General features: G+C 39.1%; 1 protein-coding gene across 4 annotated transcripts; it reads left to right on the top strand.

The window, feature by feature from the left end:
* The first annotated feature begins 970 nt into the window (after positions 1-970).
* LOC120741758 lies at positions 971-24,517 on the top strand. Of its 4 annotated transcripts, none has more exons than XM_040044790.1 (5): positions 971-1,130; positions 23,007-23,090; positions 23,229-23,498; positions 23,631-23,705; positions 24,059-24,517. In XM_040044790.1, the coding sequence occupies exons 1-5, from the start codon at positions 986-988 to the stop codon at positions 24,205-24,207; spliced, it is 723 nt and encodes a 240-aa protein (XP_039900724.1). In that variant the 5' UTR covers positions 971-985; the 3' UTR covers positions 24,208-24,517. The 4 variants fall into 4 exon arrangements, with proteins under 4 accessions (XP_039900724.1, XP_039900727.1, XP_039900725.1 ...); XM_040044791.1 differs by lacking the exon at positions 971-1,130 and adding an exon at positions 21,225-21,767 and having other exon boundaries at positions 23,232-23,498; XM_040044789.1 differs by lacking the exon at positions 971-1,130 and adding an exon at positions 21,226-21,767.
* The last annotated feature ends 1,261 nt before the right edge of the window (positions 24,518-25,778 follow it).

The following is a 25,778-nucleotide window of genomic DNA, read 5'->3' as shown; positions in this document are numbered from 1 at the left end:
AAACTCTTAATACACCAAAGAAACACATGAAGAGCAACGGGGGGGGGGGGGTAAAGGGTGAGAGACAGCCAGTGTAGACAGTACATCCGGGCCTGACATCCACCGTCAGCATCGGAAGGGAATAAGCATCGAAGGCGTTTGGAGAGGGGATGAGTGTGTGCATATCAGTGTATATGTATGTGTGTCCAGAGTTCAGCTGAGACAGTGTCCTTCGCCCTGCTAGGCTAAGTAAACAGTCTTCCAGCCAACCCAGGTGGCCTTGCATGGAATGGGAAGAACAGACTAAACACAGTCGTTATCAGGGTGTTTTTGTTCGGCTCCGGCCTTGCGACCGCAGCTGGCGCCAAAGGGGTGTCCGCATAAGTGATGGTGGTTTTTACTTTAGTGCGAACAGCTCATATGAATTTCAAAGCTGTTCTACTTGCGTTCTGTGATGTTGTCATTAATTGTGCTCAAGGAGCCGATTTCTGAGAACTCACGGCAGTGTGCCTTCCCGAGATGTCATCCAATTTGTGCCGAGAGATGTTATTCCGAGCGAGCCCTAGCTAGAACTTCAAGCTCAGCTCTTGAAGGTCTTCAGCTGCTCATGTTGCAGATCCACTGTGAGCTGAACTTCCAATGAAGCCGTTAGAAAAATCAAAGTGATGTTTCAGATTCATCAATGAGCTCATTAGTTAATAACTGTGTAAGATGGTGTTATGGTCCCCTGATCCTCTGCTGCCTACCCACCATCGATCTGTCCTTTTGTGTCATTGTGGTGCTGCATGGCCCACTTTCTCCTGAGATTCAGTTCACAGACACATGTTCTGATAGTTTTCTTTACAATTTGCTGCTAGAATTCAAAATTGATTGTGTGATTAATGATGGTGAGCCAGATGGGCCAAACCATGATACTATCAGCAGCATGTTTCATTTCAAAAGAAAAGAGAAGAAGAGACAGTCATGTTGATATGAACATTAGAGAAACACATCATGGAGCTGAAATATGATCCTGCTTCCTCATTTGGACTCATTCACCTCAGCTGACACATTCAACAGCAGACAGGTTTTTGTACCAGTCTTTCTCACTGTGGGAGGAACAGGCTATTACTATGACATCTTTGGCTCTGGAACTAAACTGTCTGTAACAGGTAAGAACAAACATTTATTTTCCTTCAGTTGTTTTATTGTAGAAGCTGAAAATGTGTTTAAAGTCAGTTTCTGCTGCTTCAGGCTTTACATGTTAGTTTTTCATCATTAGTAGAGAATTCATCTGCAGCCATTGTTACATAAGAAAAGCTCAATAATCTCTGAAAACATGTTGAAATCTCACTGAACAACTAAAGTTATTCTTTATTTCTGCAAATATTAGTGATGTTACAAATATTTAGGATTTGATCCTCTCAGTGATTCTGCTGGTTTTTAACACAAGATCATATTTGATGTTGTAATAAGTTGCAGCAAACTTGTAAATTAAAAATTATGCTGAAGAGAAAATTTAGATTTAGTTGTCAAAGATGTATCTTCTTCATGAAAGAGGATTTCTTGCAATTACATTCATGTATAAATTGACATAGATATTGATCAGGGACGTATAAAACATTTGTAATATGGAATATAAAAAATGAGGCTAAAATATGACATTGTTCTTACTGAGTCAGGTTTGTTTGATGCGTGAGTCTAAATTTCAAATGAAAAGAAAAACTTGAAAAACGTCACCAGTAAACGATTCTTTAAAAAGAATGAAGAAATAAATAGAAATTTTCACATACTTTAAATTTATAACATAAAGTATGACAATTATTTTATATTATGTTAAAAAAAGGTAAAAAATGCTCATTCAAGTTTCTGCTTCATTGGATTTAAATGTAATTATTTATTCACACATATGAAAAGCGCATAATAAAACCAAACAGTAGATGTATTGCTGTTCCAGTTACTGCAGAATAAAACCAAAGAATTATGAAATCTGAAAAAGAAGTATGGTATTAATTCAAACATTTAAAAATCACCTGTTTAAAAACTGATACAAAAATTAAAATTTCATTGTTGGAATTAAATCATGTTGAAAAATGTTGTGTTATGTTTAGTGCAGAATAATGTCAAAAATGATTAATGTATTTTTTTGAACAACAGTATCGACAAACACACACAGACACACACACACACACATATATATATTTATATATATATGTGTGTGTGTGTGTGTGTGTGTATATATAAATTTGAAATACATTTTATTTCAGTTTAAAAATCATGCTGAGTGTTCCTCGTGTGAGCCATGATGACATGAGGTGATGACTGTGTTTGATATGAAGCTGAATCCAGTGTATGTAGTGAACTTTGTGCTGTATTGATGAGTAGTTTAGTGATCAGAGTCCATGTAGTTTCCAGGATCAGACTGAATGCAGTGCAGTGCTGGAAGCTGCTGCTGACTGTGTGAATGTGTGTCTGTGCTGCTTGTTGCTTCAACAATATTTCAGCGCCACATAGACTCCACGTCGATGCGGACAGCTCCCTGCTGTGTGTGCCCCCGTTCATGTTTCCATCTTTGGTTCAGCTGACTTGTAATACACAGAAGAAAGATGATCCGGAGGAGCTGCCCACAGACGTTGGAGAGCAGCTGGAGCTGATCCATGAAGAAGAGAGCAGCACATATACATGCAAATGCTACATCAAAAATGTCAGCAACAACACAGTGGAGGCCCAAACACAACAAGGTAATGAAGGCTTGGTGACTGTGTTCAGCAGTGATTCAGCTTCATGTGGAGATGCTGTCAAAGAGAGCAGAGCAGCAGAGGACTGACATTTCTCACTGCAGCTCCAAACATTTGACTCCTTTTCTGTTTCAGAGCTTCCAGCTCCAGCAGCCTCCTGTCCTCCAGAGAGAGAGCCAGCAGACCTGCCAGCTCTGCAGCCAGCTGACTGTAAGATCACCTGCTGCCTCTCTGCATGGACAGCTCCAATGTCCAATGAGGGAGCTGGAACAAGTTTAGGCTCTTAAAGTTGCACTAATTGATCAAATCTTCATCCAACAAGCTCTGATAAAGCCACTGTACACTAGCTGCTCAGCACCAAACAGCAGACAGACCATAATATGTCAGAGATCAGTTTGTTAGCTGCTTGTGGAGTTCTTCTGCCCCCAAGTGGACACAAACACTACATCAATTCATCCACTTGAAGAAGAAGCTGTGACTGTTTCTATTTGGACTTTTTCTCCTTGATCTGAGAGGAATAACCCGACTGTCTGTCTGTCTCTTTGTGTCTGTCTGTCCTTCAGTGTCCTTCCAGTCTCAGTGCAGGGTGAAGCTGCTCTGCCTGCTGTACACAGTGCTGATAGTGAAGAGTCTGGTGTACTGCTGTGGACTCTCTCTGCTGATGATGCTCACAAACAAGGGAGCGTCCACCAACTGCACACATGCTGACTGACTGTTTCCTGCTCGCCTTTTCTCACCATCACATCTCATCAATTCATCTCATTCATCACTTTGATCACAAATGTTAGTTATGATGTGTTGTGCTTATTTTGCCTTTTTCTTCAACAGTTAGAAGATCATCTGAAATAAATACATCTTTACATGTATTGTTGCTCTGAGTTAGAATTCTTTTTGTACTTATTGTGACTTTTATTGTAGTAACAAAAATCATCAGGAATATTTTTATCACAAGTTTTTGTTTGATTTTCAAATGTCAAACAGTGTAGTTGTGTTTGTGTGAATAATAAAGATTTGAAGATGAAGAGTTTGATTCTACTTTCATTGTGTGATCAACAACAACCCGTGTGAGTGAAGCACAAACTGACTGTATCCAAACTTGCTCTCCTGCAGCAGACGGGCTGTGTGGGTTTCTGCTCTGCAGCCTCCACACCGTTAGCTGTGGCTTTTCACTTTAATAACACAATGACAGTTACAAGCATGAACTCTGCTTCAAGAATGATTCCAGGAAGGATCTGTGTTCTTCACCTGTGAGAGAAACAGCTCAAATCCTCAACTCAGAGCTGACAAATGAACTTTAATGGAATCAAAGGAGAGACCATGAAGCCCCTGCAGTCTGCTCAGCTCCCATTTTATTACCTGAGCTGAGTTTTTCATTCTGGATATCACACACGTAAGAACAGATCAAGTCTGAACAGCAAATGTTGGAGAATCATTTTGAAGTCTTGCTAAATGTCCTTATTATTACAAAAACTACTGAATGATTCAGAAAATCCTTTCCAACAAGCAGAAATATGCAAACAAAGTAGAAACAAGGCAACATGAGTCATTCAGATGCAGATAACATATTCTCCTTATTTTGAAGAACACAGTCATGAAATCTTTCTGTGTGTCATTCATTGAGTTGAAGTGCCTAATAGAAGAGGAAAAGCAGCAATAATCAATGATAGCTGAGACATTGAGAACATGGCTGTATGCCTGCTATCATAACAGCAAACAAAGCACACAAACAGCAAACAGACAATAATGTGCTCGCAGCTTGTTGTGTGTTGTGTCATTTTTGACATTTCATGAAGTCACAAAAATGTGTGCGACTCATTAAAGGAGTCTGTACGTGTCAGTCAGTGCTCTGTATTCATGTGTTCACCTCATTAAAGTCACTCAGACACTTTTCTCCTCCAAACTTACAGCACAGCTTCATATTTCACTGACTGATTCTTTCATTACATCCATTAAGGGTCACACAGTGAAATTAGTGCAAACTTACAAATGTGTTGCAACAATTTTGGCCTCCAAACTGAACTTTGAGACAAACAGTGAAGCTGTGAGCAAAAAGAGGCTCCAGTGTGTGTCATGGTGGAGGAAACTGTTGTATTCCCACATTAAAAACATGCTGATCTTATTGGATTTTTCCCTCAAAGTCTTTTTCCTCCTTTTTCTCTTCATCCAAATGTTCTAGCAGGCTGACTGTGAGTCCCTGTTGAACCTGTACAGCAGAAAGTAACAGCAGTCAGCGGCCTCCACTTGACTTCATGACTTCAACCCCTCGCACAGTCACTTTCACTTTCTTCCTTCTGTCTTTTAGTCCTAAAATGTAGAACAACACCAGATCCAAATATTTGTGTCCTTCACTCACATCTTCAAATGATCCCTTCCATATCAGAGATGATACAAAGGCAACATTTGTCTTATTTATCTTTCATGAATCAAAAAGTACTTTTGTACTGTTGTGTAAATGTGTGTGTAAAGGTGGATGACTGCCTGCTGCAAATGAAATCTAACCATGGCTACAAATAAATGAAGCTGAAGCTGACGTGAAACACAGCCCTGTTTTTATTACTGTTTATAGATATTAGAATTGATGATCATCATTTTAATGATTCTTAAAACTGTCGTCAACAAAACAGAACAATTAAAAATGAGATGCTGTGAATATTATTTATTCATTTTGATTCACAAAAACAAAGAAAAGGTGAAGATATTTCAAAAAGTTAGATGAAGAAGAAAACAACAGATAACAGTGTGTGTTAGTAAATTCACAGCAACATGAATGTTTCTGAGTGTTTGTGCATCATGTGACCCAGATTTTTGGATCTGCTGTCAGATTGAAATGAAGACGATGAAACCACAGCAGCTTCAGCTGAGCTGTCAATCAGCAGCAGCAGTCTTATCTGTGGGCCGCAGGGGCTGATGGGAGCTTTGAGGAGCTGTTAGAAACCACGTGGCCCTCGTCTGATCTCACAGCTCGTCCTTGTTTGGCCTCAGCTGCATCAGAGCGCCACTTCTCCCCAGGTTCACCAGAGGAAACACCACTGCACAAAATGCTTTTCCTCCCAGCTGCTGCTCTGTGCTGTCTGTGTTCAGGTGAGTGTTTCCAGCCAATCAGGAGCCAACAAAGTCAACCTGTAACAAACACTGTCACACTAACCTTCATCTATCTGTCTGTGTCTCTACAGCACTGGTTACCATGGCAGCAGAACAACTGAATCAAGATGGTTCAACATTGACCAGGAGAGTTGGACAAAGTGTCTGCTTCAGCTGCAGTGTGATTAATCAGTGTTCCACTGACTGGGTACACTGGTACCAAAAGAAAGAAACATTCAGAAAGATTCTTGAAATTAATAAAAATACTAAGAAATTGGCTTTAAATACAAATCATCCTCAGAAAAACGATTTCTCACCTGAAAATAATCAGAAAGACTGTGAGTTGAAGATAGAGAAAGTTAAACTCGATCATTCAGCCACCTACTACTGCTCCTGTTTGAAGTATGTTACCCACAGTGAGAAATGATCCCTGCAGCCTGAACAAAAACCAACAGATGAACAGATGTCAAACAGTGTCTGTGACAGGAAGAGAGCAGTAAACCACAGCCCAGCTTCACATGTTTCACCTCCATCTCAGAGTCACAAACATACTGAGCTCAGGGACCATTTTTATTTACTCTTGTCAGAAATTGTTTTCCATCAGATTTACTTATTTATTTCTTTTATTTAATCAGCATGTCCACATCTAAGGGGAAAAATGGAAAAAAAAGTTTCCACCTTAACTTTTGTGATTGAACTCAAATAACAGCTGAGGATGATGGTTTCTTCATGAATAATATAGATACCTTGTCTCTTATTTTGGCTCCACTTAAACAGAAAACAGCAGGAACAGGAGAAACCTAAAACATAAAATGAAGACACTGGAGGTGTCCCTGCAGCCTAATGAGAAATAAAACTTTTCCTGCAAAGTCAAATCTTTATATTCAACATTTGGAAAACGTTTGAGAAGGATGTGTGTGTTGGGTTTGATTAGGATCAACACACACTGAGCAGGTTCCAGTTGTTTTACTGAAGGTCAATGATTTTTAATTACACAGTAATCATTAACGTTAACATTTGTCATGCTGCCATTCTAACATTTTTCATCCTTTAGTCATCATTTCACATTCATTTATTTTCTATATCAATAACATTTAAATCTAAAAACTTTTATTTCAGCTCCTCTTTTGTTTGGTCTTTTCATCATCTTTGTTTTTTAGTGCATCCAGATATCAGCTCCTCAGTTTTTGAGCCACTGACATCATTGGTTTCTTCACAGTCCTGACAAATGCAGCTTTCCTTTAGTAAATACTTTAGAAAACTAGAACCAATCAAAAATATTACTCAAGTCTAGTCACATTTTCAATTCTAATGTGATTCACTGATTCAAGTCTTAGTATGGGACACTGTCAGGAACTTGAGGTTCGTGTGCTGTTTGGACCCAAAAGCAGAATCAATATGTGTAAACTATTTACAAGTTTTATTCACAAAAAATGTGAACTCAAACTAGAACATGGATTGAAACTGGAAACATAAACAGGAGTTGAAGAAATTTGAGGAAGGAGAAATGTTTGAACATGGAGAACACAAGAAGAGTGACGGAACGTGAAGCTCTATAACAGAGGAGAGAGGGGGTACTGGGCAGGAGCACGAGAATGGTTGGAGGTGAGAAGGTATTACAGTGGGGGGTGCTTACTTGCAGGTGGAGGCCGATTAGCCCTGGAGGCGGTGGCCGTGAGAGTGTCCTGTGGCGGGTGAGCACGGTGAGAGGAGCTGGTCTGGTTCAATGAGGTCCAGAGGGGGGGAATCCAAGAGAGTCACAACAGGCAGGAGGGCAGGCCAAGGAGTGGGGTGAGTATGAAACCTTTGGTTTGTAGACAGACTGAAGTAGTAGAACCAAACAGGACCATTGCAGAATAGTAGCATGTTAGGAGGTGAATCTGATGGAACTGTGAACAGAGAGGCAACATTAAACACGGGACAGACAAGCATGAACTTGATCACAAGGAGGCTGAGTTTAATGGGAAATTCTAGTTAACCCTCACATTTAGATTTAGGTGGACAGAACTTCATTGTATCCTTTTTTACAACCTTTGCATGCTTAGATGAAGTATGTGTATATGTCAGTCTGACCTGGTGAAAAACTGCTTAGCTTTTCTTAAAGAGGTTTCACTATGTTATCTCCTAACTGTTAGGGCGTAGAAGGACGAAACTCCCAAGATGACCAGTGCCAGGAGCTTCCTGGGAAAGGTAGTGGCCCCTTTGACAAGCAACAGCCCGCGGGACAGAAACCTGTTGTAACTAAAAGATACAGAGAGTTGTGTGTGAGGGTATAAAAGGGACGCTGTGACCCCCTAAGGTTAGAACGCTCATTACTATGAACCTGTGATGTTTTGATGTGTGTGTTCATTCTCCTACATGCAGTAATAAAATGGCTTGACCATAGCTGACCGTGTTGCAGACTTTATTTACAGAAAATTCCACAACATGAGTTACCACCAACAGTAGCAGGACGAATTGGCGTAGAGTGGCAGGCAGCGCTGGTTCAAGAACCCTCCTGCTGATTGCCCTGGAATGAGGAGCAGCTGAGGTGCTGGAAGCTTCACCCCAGAGGATGGAAACAATTTTCAGTTGTGTTGTGTTGCATTTACTATATTTCTTGTATAATCTCTGTGTTAGTTTTTTGTTTATGTTTACTGTTGTGTAATTTAAAAATGCTGTTAGAAGATTGTTTCTATTACCAAGTCATCTATTACTGTACAGCATTACTGATTGAGAAACCTAACTCAAAAGATGTTTGCCTTTAGCACTCACATGTTGGTTATATACTGTCTAGTCAACTGTAAGAGAGAAAAGGGGAGTCAGTGAATCAAGAAGTGCAAAAGATTAGTCAGGAGGAAGTGAGGGCAGCTATGAAGTGGATGAAGAACAGAAAGTCAGTTGGTCTAGATGACATACCTGTGGAGATATGGAGATGTCTAGGAGAGAAAACAGTGGGCTTGTTAACCATAGTGTTTAGTAAGATCCTGGACAGTGAGAGGATGCCTGAGTAATGCAGAACACGTGTGCTGTTATTAATTTTAAAGAACAAGGCTGACGTGCTGAGCTGTAGCTCAACACAAGAATAAAGCGTATGAGCCACGCCATGAAGACATGGACAAGAGTTTGAGAAACTAGATTAAAAAGAGAGGCAATGATCAGTGAGCAGTGTACTGCTCTCTCTCATGCTGAGAACGAGTACTACAGATGTGATGTTTGCTTTGTGGATCTAGAGAAAACATCTCATAGGGTTCCAAGAGAGGAATTGTGGTACTGTTGGGGATTTTTTATGACATATATACACTGAAATGATATTGGGGAAGTGGAGACACATAGGAACACAGCAGGAACAAACTAGACATAACATGGACTTTCATGTCATTTCCATAACAGGAAGTGATAAGCATACTGATACTCAGGCTGACTAAACACACAGAGAATGAGGTAGAGCGCAAGGGACATGGTGAGGGACACAGAAAGAAAGCAAGGGACCACTTATACAGACAGAGACGAGATGGGCTGGGGAGACTAAAGGGATGCTGAAGACAGAACACAGAGACAAAGACTATGACAGACGGGACATGACAATAAGACTGACTTAGTAAGGGAGACCATAAAACACATAGAGATTAAAGAACAGGAGGGGAACACAAGATAATTATAACAAACAATAAGCAAAAGGAAACTAAATTTTAAAAATAAAGACTAGGAAACATAAATCACTCCTCAAGATCAAAATAATAATGAAAGTCAAAAAACACAAGACACTGCATCAAAGACCCAAAACCATGACAGTTTGTTATACCTGACAGTTTACACCTGGTAATTAAAACTGATGTGTGGTTCGATTTTAAAAGCATAAACTGTCCAAAGTTGTATAAACCCCTTATCAGTGAAATTTATATTTGACTTTGGGTAGTACAACGTGTTTTACAGTATTAAAAATGTCAAGTAGAATTAATTACTTACAAAACTAATTAATTATAAAGTCAGCGTAACAGAAATTATTCCTGGCCCTATAAACTAACCTTGGTCAAACCTTTTTGATGTGTAAATATAAAGTCAGGAAAGAAATAGTTTGATGCTGATTTAATAAGTTTGCCTATAACAAAGCAATGACAGTCTATAGTTTTAATGGTAGGTTTATTTGAACCGTGAGAGACAGAGCAATAACCAAAAAATCCAGAAAATGCATTTCAAAAAAGTTCAAAATTAATTTGCATTTTTGAAAGGCATTTTTCAGGATTTTTTTGTTATTGTTCTGTCTCTCAGTGTTCAAATAAATCTACCATTGGAATTATGGACAGATCGTTTCTGTGTTAGTGGGCAAACCTACAAAATCAGCAAGGGTTGAAATAATTTCTTCCCTGACTGTCATGAATTCTCTCTTACTTTTGCTGTTTTGCTTTGTTGTGTTCAGAATTTTTGGAAGGAATCTCAGGAGAAAGGTTTGTCTTTTAAAAAACAATTTGCTTTGCTTTTGGCAGTTGAAATTACAAGTTTACACAGCGCTGTGGACCTCTATGTGAACCAGCAACATGTTTCACAAAAAGGATGACCCTCAAGTGGGCTATACAACATTATATAGTGAGACAAAGACATAGATTATAGCAGCTATCTTCCTCCCGCACGGACGTGGCAGTCTTGGTGTCTGCTGCGAAGCATCCTCTGTTCTCCGTGACCTCGTCTGTAAGAGACAGAAAAGGAAAACACCTCTCTGCTTAGCCTTGATAATCTAATGCTATTATCCATTGTTCTTCTAGTGATTCAAAGTTGGTTTAAAATATCATATTCGGAACTGTCTGACCCAGAGACCTATTCTAATTATAATCTATGTGTGTAAGCGTTTGCAGTTACCCCTCTGCACTCTAAGTCATTTCCTACAATATATCAGTCCGGACAGTAATGTCGAACAAAGCTTATGACCTTCAGAAGACTGAGTGCCAACTCATTATAAGCACATTTGCAGTAAATGTATGAAAATGATTATAACCACTTATTTTCGTAAGAGACATCAAACATTTTCAACCCCAACAGCTTCCCCTTCAGTAAAATCACACTTGCTGTACATCTCTTTCTCTCACAGTGTACTCAGAGACCAGTTTATCATCAAAATCTCTATTTTCTGCATTATTCACTTGGTTATTATGCACCAGTTTAACTATGTGTACAGTGATGTATTTTTATATGACCTCTCTTAAACGAGGCTAATTTCTGCTGTTCAATTCCAAAGGAATTTTAACTTTTTCTAAATTATGCCAAATTGCAGAACTCTTAGGTCTGTCTCTAAAAAAAACCCCTCTGCTCTGCTTCACTTAAGCGGCATCAGGTAATGTCCATATATTGATTCATGGTTTTCTTTAGTTCTGTGTCCTGTTACAGTGGGATGCAAAAGTTTGAGCAACCTTGTTAATAGTCATTATTTTCCTGTATAAATCGTTGGTTGTTACAATAAAAACTGTCAGTTAAATATATCATAAAGGAGACACACACAGTGATATTTGAGAAATTTGGGCACTGTTGTCATTTTATTGATTCCAAAACCTTTAGAACTAATTATTGGAACCCAAATTGGCCTGGTAAGCTCAGTGACCCCTGACCTACATACACAGGTGAATCCAATTCTAAGAGTATTTAAGGGGGTCAATTGTAAGTTTCCCTCCTCTTTTAATTTTCTCTGAAGAGTAGGAACATAGGGGTTTCAAAACAACAGGGTAGACTTTGTGGTCGGCCGAGCAGATCCAACAGTGGGTGAGCAACTTAGCATCAGAGCGCTCCTGGGAAGGAGGGAAAGAAGATAAAATGGGTAGCCTGTGGATCTGGCTTTAAAGTAGACCCTGAGGCGAACGCGACGGCCGCTCCTTCTACCGCGTTTCCTATAGCGTTTCTTGTGTAGATTCGGAATAGGTAGGTGGAGGAAGCCGGTCGGAGGGTCTGGTCGGAGGGTCCGGTCGGGGCGCGGTGGCGTCACCCAGGTTCCAGCAAGGATCAGCCCGAGAGGAATGAGAGAGTCTTAGATTTAAAAGTGTTTGCCTGTCGTATGTAATCAGTGCACAGCCATTAGATGAGCATAGAACTAAAAGGATAAAAAAAATACAATGCCAAGGTATATAAAGAGCGTAGAGAGGGTAAAAAACAGTCAAGCAGATACAGCCGAGGACGGCAAGCCACGTACACCGGCGCCATCTTGGACATCTTAGAATTGAATTTAATTCAACATCTACACTTTGGAAAAGTGGCAAGAGGGAATCTCCCTCTCAGATCATTTCATGCACCTTTATGAGCAACATTTTATGCTTCCATCATAGCTTAATGAGCCCTCATTCATTTGACCACATTTGATTCATGTCCTGGGATGCATCTATTCCTGGGATAGATGACAGTGTGAAGGAATTCCCAAACCTGGGCGCATGACTCTGGAGAACTTGCATCAAAAACAAAAAAGGCTTTCAAGCAGCCATCAACAGACCTTAGATTGCTGCAAAAAGCAGAAACAAATCTATCTTCTAGTACCAGGCAAGATGAACATTTTCTTGGGGTTCCTTTGGTGCTGAATTCTTCTTCCTAATAGAACCAAGTTTTTTTTCTGACATTGCTCCTTCAGAAATCCAGTTGCTGGTCTAGGAGTTCTGCAAGGGCTGAACCACGCATCCTGTATTTTTTAAACAAAAGAAAAGGGTCGGTAAAGTAACATTTAAAGATTATTTGCAGTTGTTTGGTTAATGTCAAGTTGTCTGTAATCCTGGAGTGGTGAGCTCCAACACTATGCCTGACATTTGCTCAGAGAGGACAAAACAACATCGAAGCAGACCAGTCTGTGGTTGTGAATGCTTGCAATTATTTGTTAGGAGATGGACTAAGCCAAGATCAAGTATCATGTTTCACAGACTTTATACTGTCACAAGCTTGTGCAAACCTTTTTGCCAACTTCGCAATAGATTTTAACAATTCTTATTATTTATGCATCTAAAATGTGCAAATGACTGAAGATGTCACTTGGATGCGTGGCATATAATGTGCATAATAATGTCCCTTTTAAAGAGATAGAAATTGAGTCCATACAAACTGTACATTTAACCCTTTAGCGTTCCGGTCAACCAATTGGTAGAGCACATTTTCAGGCCCTATATCTAACTGAGGCTTTCACTGAAATTGACCTACCTTGTTGAGTCTTTTCTACCAATTGGTTTTTCATCTGTAATGCCAAAACAAAATCCACCAGAAGGCGCTGTGAATGGAAACTGTTGGCTCTTCTTACACCTCTCCCAAACAGGAAGTCAGAAACAAAAAACCATCCAATATATTTTGAGTGTTTTTGATGAAACTACAGTAGGAAGATATAATTTTTTGATATATGATAGTGTTAGAGGACTTACTAAATAGATGTATGTCACTTGAGAGCATTAAAAAAGTGAAATTAAATGTTTAATAATTTTTTTAAAAAGTGGTCAACCAAACGGTTGATTTGGCCCTTTATGGTGCTAATGCTAACATAACCTAAATGTTATTATAATTGATTATTTGCCATAAAATCAGACCACTACACCCATTTTGTTTATCCATTGCTATTGATAAATCACATTAGGTGTTAGCACAGCAAGAATATGCTGAAATAATTTCCTCAGTAAGTCATTTTTGTAACTTTCTGAGTTAATATTTGTAAATATTGTGAAAATCAAGAATGACACGTGGAAATCACAGATATCACAACTGATTACTTTTTAACCAAATTACAGTAGCTGGTAAATTAATATCACTAAGTTTTCAAAATTATAATTTCATGCTGAACAAGTACTATATGGACACTAAACAATTATATGGCTAAAAATCACATGGTCCTGTGGCATGATACTCATGATACCATCCACCTTCAACCACAGTGTTTTTCAGGTCATGGTTTCATATGAAGCCACAAGGGCAGGCACTCTCCACCAGTATGCCAACAAACCAGATGAGCGGGGCTTTAAATTGTTCTGCCAAGCAAGTTCATCTGGCATCATCCACAACTTGCTGCTGTATCAAGGGGGATCTACATTCTTCAATGCTCCCCTCAGTGAAAAGGAACAGAAGCTCCCTCTAAGGGGCCAAAATTGTAAAAAACACTATGCAAACCCATAAAAGAACCTCAGCTCTTCACAAGTTTCAGCTTGGTCCAGAACTTGCACACCTCCTTGGGTGTCAGGTGCATTGGTACTGTATGACCAAACTTCACCGGTGGAGCTCCCCTGATGGCAGACAAAGACCTGATGAAGAAGGGCCATGGAGCCTGTTATTACAGGTCTGATGAAGGTCTGATTGCAATGAAATGGTTTGACAAGAAATGTGTCAACCTCCTAAACAAGGCCTGTGGGTTCATGGTTCTTTCATCAGTCAAATGGTGGAGCAAAGAGTCCAATGCAAAGATCACCATTCCATGCCCATCACTCATCCCTGTATGTAATTAGCATATGGGAGGAATTAAACTACTTTCTGATATGCTATTACACCTGTATAAGACAAGTTATAAGTTACAAGTTAAGGAGATGGCATATTCCACTGTTCGGATACATCCTTGACCTGGTCTACAAGAGACCCTGTGCCCTACTGGACCAGAAACCGTAGCTCTCAAAAGGTTTCCACCTGGCTGTGTCTGAACCAAGTTAACAAGCCAGCATCTAGAGTTGGACAACCATGATCCAGCTCTCCAAGACCACAGAATAAAAGCTACACCCAAAGACCCCAACGACCAAAACCACAAGCAGATGTGCTGGATTTGCACTGTTTTTATTTTATTTTTTAAAAAACAAAACTGATTTTGCACAGTAGCATTCAATCAGAAGTGGCCTGAATGTGAGTATTTTGTGCTGTACCACATTTTTCACATTTGCAGATGAAAAAACTATGTATTTTGTTGTTTGATATAATACTTTCCTTTGATGGAATGAAAACAGCAATGTTCACTGGCATGCTGCTAGAAATAAACTGTATCCAATGCCCTGGATAGTTTTTGTTATTAATATAATTATAATTTGGCCCTTTATTTGATTTTTTTCAACTGTATTGTCTAATGTAATTGTATTTGCATGACATTTCATACTTTTACCATAAAGAGACATCTCAACCGTTTGGTAGAGATCAATATTTTAAAAACTACAGGGTCTATTGAAAAAAAAAAAATTGATTGTGGTTATTACTCACCCAAATCAATAAGAAATGCAAACAAAAAATTTTCCCATTGCTTTTTTCTTGGTGAGGACATCAAAGGGATTTATTTTTATAATATTTTTTTATAATCACAGTGACACTCAGTATACTGATTGAAAAACTGACCAGTATTCAGGTTTTTTAATTATTGTTTTGTGTATCCATTGAAGTGTAGATACTAACATATCCTGTACCATGGCAGTCCTTTAAACATGAAAACTGATCAACTATTGATGATGCCAAAATTGCCCTTATTCCTGAAGTTGGGCTGCAAGCAAAAACAGTTGCATTTAATAAAATTGGATAAACAAAAACTTTCCTTTTCTGTAGATTTCTTATAAAATAAACAAATACAAAGAACAGAATTAAAAAAAAAAAAAAAGAAATGAAACATTTTTAATTGATCCTCTTTGTTTTCACACACACACTTTAGGAGCTGCCACTGGAGTCATTTTATTTGGGCCAGGACAGCAAGGTGTCCCTGACATTCTGACCAAGAAGCCCAAATGTAGCCACAGTGAAATTGACAAACAAACAAACAAACAAACAAACAAAAACCACCAACAACAACAACAAAATAAAAACATGACTGATTTCATTATGTGCAAGAAATACTCACTTTTCTCCATAGCGCTGCATTAAGTTAATTTGGACCCTCCATCCTTCATGTATGGATATGTGCTGGTGTTCTTCAAGACTGGCAACCTAAGATATCCCCCCAGGTGTACCTCACGGATGTTCTAAAGTTAAATAATCAAAGTTACAACACTTTTAATGGTCATTTTAGAATAATTGAATCTACTTGTGATAGCTGCAGTTACAGCCACGCAGTGTCAATATCTACCAAACATCAGTATTACAATAGAGGCTTAACCATAACACTTCACTTACATTTTTCTTTCTTTAAATATAGGATTTAATTTACAGGAAAATAAAGAATTGGTTTTGCTGTAGAATTAATTTACTTATATAATCAAATTATACTGCATTCTAAAATAAGTGCACACATTTTAGTTTACACTGTTATGTATGTATGATTTAATCTTTCTTTGTTTTCTGAGTTACTTCAGTGGCAGCTACTATCAGTCCCTTGGTTGATGAGCTAAAAGTTGGAGCAAGTCTATGTGGGGACCTGCAAATTGGGTCATACCACATTTCTGGATCATCAGAGGAAATGGAATTTGTGATGTTAGTTTTAGTTGGGTTTTGTGTGTTCTACGCCTTTCTGTGTTTTGTTGGCTGATCAGCCACTGTTTAAGTTTCCCCTTTGTCTCGTTTAGGTAGGTTAGTTTGCTTGAGTTAGTAGTATTGTTTTTTACCAGCTTTCGAGAAGAGTTCTGTTACTTTGACCTCTTTTATGGGCACAAGATTTTGAATTTTCCGTATAATGTAACCAAGTTTGTTTTAGGGTCAAATAAAAAAATGTTTTTTGCACTTTAACCTGTGCCTGACGTTCCTTCACTGCTCGGTCCATCACAATACTACAAAGTTAGCAGGGATAGCATTTCTCATTTTTAATTTTCATTAAAGTGAATGTACATAGATATAAGTTTAAAAATATATATATAAGCAAGTGTGATTGCACAGCTTGTGTACCCTGAACCAATCATTCGGGCAATTAAGTCGGTGACTTTCGTCTGTGAAGTAATGACAGGCTGCTTTCACACAGTGTCATAGAGTAGCTAGCACTGCCTCCATCTAAGTGAAGAGTAGATTAGCTGTATACTGAGAGGGTCTGAATGCAGCCAACATTCTCAGCCCCGCGAGGTTAACCCTTTCACAACTGTAGTGGGATTTCTCTTTAATGTATTGTCTTGATGAAGATGCTTTGATGTCACTTGGTTTTAGGCTACGTCCACACTAGCCCGGATAGATTTGAAAACGGCGTTTTTGTCTGAAAACGCTCTGCATTCACACCAGCATTTTCAGAGTTGTGTGTCCACATTGAAATGGCTCAAAACTCTTAAGTTCCAGTACTGCGCATGCGTGAAACGCAAGAAGATTCGGCCTGCCTCATTTCTGTCTGCCGCTTATTTACTTTCTGGCTCGTTGAAACGTCGCGGCAAAATGTTGAGGAAAAGCACCGAGTTTTTTAAATGGACTAACAATGAGGTGGAGTTGTTGCGAGTAACACAAAAGTACAAAGTTGCAAAAGCGAGTGAGAATTAAAGAATTTGTAGAAACGCTATCTGGAGCATGTACAAACTGATATTAATCTTTAATAGGGCTGTCAAAATTGAGAGCAATCAAAACAACTGCTGTATAATGCCCTCCGCTATCTTTGTTTAATTGGTCACATGACTGCATCACATGACTAAAATGCGTCATCGTTTTAGAAAGTCTGCTTTTTCGAGTGTCCACACTGCGACGGGACAGCTCCATTTTGAAAAATATCCGTTTTCGAGAGCGTTTTCAAAACGCTGGGTTTTCCTTGGGGAAAACGCCGTCTCAGTGTGGACGGGAGGCCAAAATGGAGAGAAAACGATGCGTTTTCAAACGAAAATGCATTAGTGTGGACGTAGACTTAGCGTGTCCTGTTCACACCTTATTCATGCCGGTAAACAGATGGCAGGAGCCTGGTGAGTCCCAGGAAATGGAAGTTCATATGGGAAAGTTTGAGCCCAGAGTGGGGCAGATTCTCACAGGTGATAGAGGTTTTCTGTTTAGAGCCAAGGTGTGAACTACAACTGTAAAAAGCCTTTTGTTCCGTGACTGTTTTAAAAGGGACCTGAACTGTTCATTGTCAGAGACAGCTTTCAGTGCCCCCTGACTGACGTCTCTCCTCATGCATGGGAAATAAAGGCGTAAGTTTCACAGAAATGGCTTATGTATAAAGAAGGTTAATAGTTGGTTTGGGCGTGATCATATAGGCTGTGAGGCCCACGTTTAATAATCACGCTAAGAAGTTCAGTGAGCTATCTGCAAAAGCCTGGTTAGTCTACCAGCTGTACAAGGTATTTGCTATAATTGTATTGTAATATTGTGAAAATTTGTAATGTCTGGTGTTCTAATATTTTATGTTTTAATTTAGAATGCACAAGACTGTAAAGTTATTCTTCTAGGACCTCCAAAGTGGCAGGCGGCCACAAGGTAATTTTTTATTTTTATTTTCTGTTAAAGCACAAGTGTTACTTTTAATAGACTGAAGCACTTAAAGCCTTTGTGTTTTATGTTTGTAGTTTTCACGGTGTTCAATAAATGCAGCAAAGCGCCCATCTTGAAGAAGCTGTGCCTGTGTTGTCATTTCGGAGTTACAAAAAGTGTTGGGTTTTAACTGCTCATCATGTCTGCAGTCTTTGTTAACGAATTTCCACAACACAACTTAGCCTTGTGTGTTGACTAAGAACCAAAAGGCTTAATATAAACTATATTTAGAAGGCAGTAAATTAGTGTTTTTTTATTTTACTTTGATTACACGTAAATTTTGGGGTGGCGGACCTTAAAGCTACTGAGGTCTCAGAGTGAGGATTGAAGATGGTGGCTAAATATTGGTGGTGGCAGTATAAATACTCACGTGTGTTGCTGTTGCCATCCCAAGTGCAGGTATGCTCGTGCCTTTTGCGTGGTCTAGTGAACGAAGGAAAGAAGGGGATCAAAGTATTAGCACAATCTACCCTTAAAAAGTCTAAATGGGACAAATGATCATTTCCTTTAAAATTTAAAATAAAAAAATGTTGTTATCAACATAGAGGTCATTTAGGTTAAATTAAATAATTGAATTGAATTAAATAGTTAGACTGTGTTCCTTTTTCTTTTTTTAACCTTTTTCCCCACAAATGCAACACCCAATCTCATAATTTCTTTGTTCTGTATACAGTGATCTCTAAATAGTTTGTCAAACAGAGCAACCTCAGCCTCATTTCAAATAATAACTTTAAAAGATGATATCAAGCATTTTTAAGTTGAAATAACTTTCTTCATCACAAGCTGGCTGGTGTAATCTGTTAAAAGACCTTTGGCGAGTAGGTAAAGTTCTAGAATAAACTAATAAATTGCATTATCAACCATATGATTTTCAAACTGTTAGAATTCACCTTTTACTTACCATGTTTTATTTCATAGTAGAGGAGAAGTCCAGTGATATCTGATCAGGTCACAGTCTAGTTGAAAATGGCAGTTTGTGAAGAATGATCTGGCTTCTTCTGAGGCTTATCTTCAACTCTAACAATTGGGTAAACTTTTTACCCAATATTTTATCAAAGCTGCCCAACCTATGACCCAACAGAATGAGTCAAGCTGTGGAATGAATTGAAGAACCCGGCAAATTACTAACCCAACTCCTGAGTCATGACTTTTGAACCAATATTTGGTCACAATAACCCAACTTACAAACCTACGGCTTTTACCCCGAAGTTGAGTTATGAAAATAACCCAGCATTTTTTTTAAGTTTTAGTAACCAGGGCAGCACAAGCTGAGATTACTCTTGTGCCAAAGATGAAATCAGATTTTGAACTTTTCATCCTGGATGCCATCATGAAATTCATCCATATCAGGAGATGTTCCAGATCAAAACTCTTTTTTACATGCAGATGCAACAAAAGTGCTGCAGTGACAATGTCACGGCCCGGAGGATCAGCAGGCCGCTGATTAGTAGTTTTGTCTCCCTCTCTCTCCCTCCCTCTCTCTCTCTCGCCTTCTCTCTCTCTCTCTCTCGCCAGGGCTGAACTCACTGCAGGTTCACGCCCTCGGCTCACGCCCCTCTGAAGAGGAAACACCTGGGCCTCATTAGTGCAGCCGGCATTTAAGCCAGGGGAGTGACTTCTACTCATCGCTGGATCGTTATGTGTGACTTGTATCCCCTGGACCCGACCTTGTGTTCCCTGAGTGGATTCCTATTTTTGTGAGTGTTTGGAGAGAGACTGATCGCGAGTGGAGACTGTCTGAAGAGGAGCAAGTGTCTTTTCCCCTACCTGGATTCCCCGGAGCCTTTTTCACTGTCACTGCTTTGTATATAGCACCACCCCTGCACTATTTGTATATACACCTGGTGGAACTGTAATAAATACCAACTGTGTGCCCCTAAGCTTCTGAGTCCTGTGTGTGAGTCTTCAAGCGAACCGTGACAGACAAAGATGGAGATAAAGATACAGGATTAATTCATCATGTAAAAGAAATACATATTTAACATACACAGAGCAAAACATCTGCATTAAGCATCAGGGAGATTTATTTGTGGAAGAGAGGAAATGAAAGGGCTGTTGAAAATCTTTGAGCACTTAAGCATGACATGGTGAAGCTCTAAACGGGACAACCCTAATGTGTCTGAATAAATGGTGAGTCATTTAGCATAAATACCACGAGTGATGATCATTTTAATAATGAATAGATAATTTTTTTTACTCAATGTGTATTTTTAATTCTGTCTCTGTGCTTTTTGTTCTTGAGGCCTTTAGTGAGCTGTCCATGGTGCTGAACAAGCATAAATCACTATTTAACTACTTGGAATTTTCCTTTGGATTTTATCCGTGCTCATCCAGTCACTTTTAATTCCCAAACACAATAAAGTGTTATTTTTGTTAGTTAGAGGAAAGGGTAGGACTGAACTATTAAAATGAACTCCCCGATCCTCCACTGCCTGAACAGCATCTTTCCTCCCTCTGTTTTCTATCTCCGTCTCTCTGTGAGTGTGGCATTTGTGGTGTGTGTGATGTGTGTCGGTGGGGTTTGGCAGTTCTGCTGGTTCCTGCTCCTCCTCGGCTGGAGCACCTGCAGTAACTGATAATCAGTGCAGCACATCAGTTTGGAAGAATTTGACTCCATTTTTGACACAGAGCAGCTTTAATTCTGACATGTTGGATTTTCTCACATGAACTGCTCGCTTCCAGCTCTTTCACACCATTTCTGTTGGACTCTGTTGGACTCGGTTGTTCCAAAGCTCTATTTTTAACAGCAGGCATGGACGCTTTGTGTTCCTACGAGGCTGCTGGAGCTGATTGAGGCCACTCAGTACAACACTGATGATTCCAGCAGACATGCCACAGCACATTTCAGAAGCATCCCTGAAGCATCTCTTTGCTCTGCACCACTAAAAATAACTCTGGATCTATTTTATACAGAAGCTCCATCAAGCTGCACAAAACAGAGGAAAATGTGCAGCACAGAAGAAACAGCAAAGGAAATCCTGTCAGTGTTGAAAATAGAAGAGCCTGTGCAGACCAACATGTTTCTCTTCTAAAATACACCAGGTGTGGTTTGAAGGACGCAACAAAACCACATCAGAAAGACATCAGAGACTCATCACATCACTCGCTGGATTCACTGGATTCTTTTTCTTTCACCATTATTTGGAACAAAGAAAACAAACGTGACTGGTTTGTGTCATTGTGGTGCTGCATGGCCCACTTTCTCCTGAGATTCAGTTCACAGACACATGTTCTGATAGTTTTCTTTACAATTTGCTGCTAGAATTCAAAATTGATTGTGTGATTAATGATGGTGAGCCAGATGGGCCAAACCATGATCCTATCAGCAGCATGTTTCATTGTAGTGGTGCATCATTGATGGGATAAATGGACTGGTGCTTATATAGTGATTTTCTATTTTCATGTGGACTAAAGTAGTGGACTGACCAACAGACTGACATTAAGATCAGAGCCGTGCTGCTAGTGTGGCTAAAAGAAAAGAGAAGAAGAGACAGTCATGTTGATATGAACATTAGAGAAACACATCATGGAGCTGAAATATGATCCTGCTTCCTCATTTGGACTCATTCACCTCAGCTGACACGTTCAACAGCAGACAGGTTTTTGTAGCAGTCTGTCTCACTGTGGGAGGAACAGGATGGAGGTACCCCATCTTTGGCTCTGGAACTAAACTGTCTGTAACAGGTAAGAACAAACATTTATTTTCCTTCAGTTGTTTTATTGTAGAAGCTGAAAGTGTGTTTAAAGTCAGTTTCTGCTGCTTCAGGCTTTACATGTTAGTTTTTCATCATTAGTAGAGAATTCATCTGCAGCCATTGTTACATAAGAAAAGCTCAATAATCTCTGAAAACATGTTGAAATCTCACTGAACAACTAAAGTTATTCTTTATTTCTGCAAATATTAGTGATGTTACAAATATTTAGGATTTGATCCTCTCAGTGATTCTGCTGGTTTTTAACACAAGATCATATTTGATGTTAAAAATAATATGTTTGGTATTAAAATGTACATAGAAATGTCAGCTTTGGTTAAATGTAAATAAAAACATTGAGAAATGTGTTTGTTCAGAAAGTCTTTTTTCTAAAGAATATATGAATATGTGAGTTAAAACCGACACTGTTAAAAAATAACAATAAAAAGAATCATGTTTATTTAGCAAGTAATGATTTAATAAACATATTTATGTGTGTTCAAGAGCAAAATAATAAATACTTTTAATGGTTAAATTAATGTATTATTTAAGAATATTTTTTAAATAAAATAAAAAATAAATAAAATTACAATTTTATAGAAAATAAAAAACATTCTAACTTTACATATAATGGTGCAAACTTAAGTGTTTCAATCCTGATGGACTGTTTAAATTTATGTAAATCACGTTTGACAAAATTAAATATATTTAGGAAAAATATCATGAGGTAAATGTTAGTTCTCAAGAACAGCATCAGACGGCAAACATTTCAGTATAATTTAATCAATATTTTCAAGTCTGTTACATCAAGTCATATTTGCTTCACACTTTACACATTTGAAAAAAAAACAACATAATTATGAAAATATTTCATTTCATTCATAAAAACTATGAAAATACTTGTGAAAAGAAAACACTGACATTCTATTTCAGTGTTAATTTTATTAAATTAAAGTGTTTAATATTAAATATTTAAGATGTTATCTCAACGCTGTGAGCTCTGAAATTTTTTTATTAAACTTTTAAATAATAAAAAAATATATGTTAAATGTCTTTGTTATTATTATGACATTAACCATAAAAGTCCTAAAAGGAGAGAGCTTGTTCAAGCTGGCAGTGGATAATAGAGGGAACATCACTGACACACTGTGAGTCCAAACACAAACAGAACCAGTGGTTCACACAATTCAGAATCACCAGTTAACTGAAAAAACTTGTATTTGGATTGTAGATGGAAATCAGAGCACCCAGAAAAGAACGACACAGGCACCGAGAGTTCCTGCAAACACACAGCAGAGACCCACCCGACCAGCAGGTCTGACCCCACAACCTTCTCCCTTTGAGGCTACAGCACAAACCACCACATCACCATGTCACCATTATGTTTTCAAATATTTCTTATGAAGCTAAGAAGAGGAAACAACAGAACATAATCTCTGTGTTTTTCAACCAGCAGGACCCAGAGTCCACGTGGAGGGGAACAGCTCCCTGCTGTGTGTGCCCCCAGCCATGTTTCCTCACCTGGTCCAGCTGTCGTGTAAAAGACAGAAGAAGAACGGCCGGCTGGAGGAGCTGCCCCCTGCTGATGGAGAGCAGCTGGAGCTCAGAGAGTCGGGACGCAACACCTCCATCTTACTGATCCATCAGCAGGAGAAAAGCACATATGAATGTACCTGCTGGGTGAAGCACGAGGGGGGCACAGTGGAGGCCCAAACACAACAAGGTAATGAAGGCTTGGTGACTGTGTTCAGCAGTGATTCAGCTTCATGTGGAGATGCTGTCAAAGAGAGCAGAGCAGCAGAGGACTGACATTTCTCACTGCAGCTCCAAACATTTGACTCCTTTTCTGTTTCAGAGCTTCCAGCTCCAGCAGCCTCCTGTCCTCCAGAGAGAGAGCCAGCAGACCTGCCAGCTCTGCAGCCAGCTGACTGTAAGATCACCTGCTGCCTCTCTGCATGGACAGCTCCAATGTCCAATGAGGGAGCTGGAACAAGTTTAGGCTCTTAAAGTTGCACTAATTGATCAAATCTTCATCCAACAAGCTCTGATAAAGCCACTGTACACTAGCTGCTCAGCACCAAACAGCAGACAGACCATAATATGTCAGAGATCAGTTTGTTAGCTGCTTGTGGAGTTCTTCTGCCCCCAAGTGGACACAAACACTACATCAATTCATCCACTTGAAGAAGAAGCTGTGACTGTTTCTATTTGGACTTTTTCTCCTTGATCTGAGAGGAATAACCCGACTGTCTGTCTGTCTCTTTGTGTCTGTCTGTCCTTCAGTGTCCTTCCAGTCTCAGTGCAGGGTGAAGCTGCTCTGCCTGCTGTACACAGTGCTGATAGTGAAGAGTCTGGTGTACTGCTGTGGACTCTCTCTGCTGATGATGCTCACAAACAAGGGAGCGTCCACCAACTGCACACATGCTGACTGACTGTTTCCTGCTCGCCTTTTCTCACCATCACATCTCATCAATTCATCTCATTCATCACTTTGATCACAAATGTTAGTTATGATGTGTTGTGCTTATTTTGCCTTTTTCTTCAACAGTTAGAAGATCATCTGAAATAAATACATCTTTACATGTATTGTTGCTCTGAGTTAGAATTCTTTTTGTACTTATTGTGACTTTTATTGTAGTAACAAAAACCATCAGGAATATTTTTATCACAAGTTTTTGTTTGATTTTCAAATGTCAAACAGTGTAGTTGTGTTTGTGTGAATAATAAAGATTTGAAGATGAAGAGTTTGATTCTACTTTCATTGTGTGATCAACAACAACCCGTGTGAGTGAAGCACAAACTGACTGTATCCAAACTTGCTCTCCTGCAGCAGACGGGCTGTGTGGGTTTCTGCTCTGCAGCCTCCACACCGTTAGCTGTGGCTTTTCACTTTAATAACACAATGACAGTTACAAGCATGAACTCTGCTTCAAGAATGATTCCAGGAAGGATCTGTGTTCTTCACCTGTGAGAGAAACAGCTCAAATCCTCAACTCAGAGCTGACAAATGAACTTTAATGGAATCAAAGGAGAGACCATGAAGCCCCTGCAGTCTGCTCAGCTCCCATTTTATTACCTGAGCTGAGTTTTTCATTCTGGATATCACACACGTAAGAACAGATCAAGTCTGAACAGCAAATGTTGGAGAATCATTTTGAAGTCTTGCTAAATGTCGTTATTATTACAAAAACTACTGAATGATTCAGAAAATCCTTTCCAACAAGCAGAAATATGCAAACAAAGTAGAAACAAGGCAACATGAGTCATTCAGATGCAGATAACATATTCTCCTTATTTTGAAGAACACAGTCATGAAATCTTTCTGTGTGTCATTCATTGAGTTGAAGTGCCTAATAGAAGAGGAAAAGCAGCAATAATCAATGATAGCTGAGACATTGAGAACATGGCTGTATGCCTGCTATCATAACAGCAAACAAAGCACACAAACAGCAAACAGACAATAATGTGCTCGCAGCTTGTTGTGTGTTGTGTCATTTTTGACATTTCATGAAGTCACAAAAATGTGTGCGACTCATTAAAGGAGTCTGTACGTGTCAGTCAGTGCTCTGTATTCATGTGTTCACCTCATTAAAGTCACTCAGACACTTTTCTCCTCCAAACTTACAGCACAGCTTCATATTTCACTGACTGATTCTTTCATTACATCCATTAAGGGTCACACAGTGAAATTAGTGCAAACTTACAAATGTGTTGCAACAATTTTGGCCTCCAAACTGAACTTTGAGACAAACAGTGAAGCTGTGAGCAAAAAGAGGCTCCAGTGTGTGTCATGGTGGAGGAAACTGTTGTATTCCCACATTAAAAACATGCTGATCTTATTGGATTTTTCCCTCAAAGTCTTTTTCCTCCTTTTTCTCTTCATCCAAATGTTCTAGCAGGCTGACTGTGAGTCCCTGTTGAACCTGTACAGCAGAAAGTAACAGCAGTCAGCGGCCTCCACTTGACTTCATGACTTCAACCCCTCGCACAGTCACTTTCACTT

This window comes from Simochromis diagramma, unplaced genomic scaffold (genome assembly GCF_900408965.1).
Source record: "Simochromis diagramma unplaced genomic scaffold, fSimDia1.1 OVJJ01000396.1, whole genome shotgun sequence".
In the NCBI taxonomy this organism is placed as follows: Eukaryota; Metazoa; Chordata; class Actinopteri; order Cichliformes; family Cichlidae; genus Simochromis; species Simochromis diagramma.
Note: the sequence above shows the minus strand (reverse complement) of the source record. Positions and strands in the feature narration are given on the sequence as shown.

Coding starts and splice junctions, on each gene's coding strand:
- LOC120741758 (XM_040044790.1), top strand. CDS start 986: ATGATCCTGCTTCCTCATTTGGACTCATTCACCTCAGCTGACACATTC. Junction 1,131..23,006: donor AACTAAACTGTCTGTAACAG/GTAAGAACAAAC, acceptor TTTGGATTGTAG/ATGGAAATCAGAGCACCCAG. Junction 23,091..23,228: donor GAGACCCACCCGACCAGCAG/GTCTGACCCCAC, acceptor TTTTTCAACCAG/CAGGACCCAGAGTCCACGTG.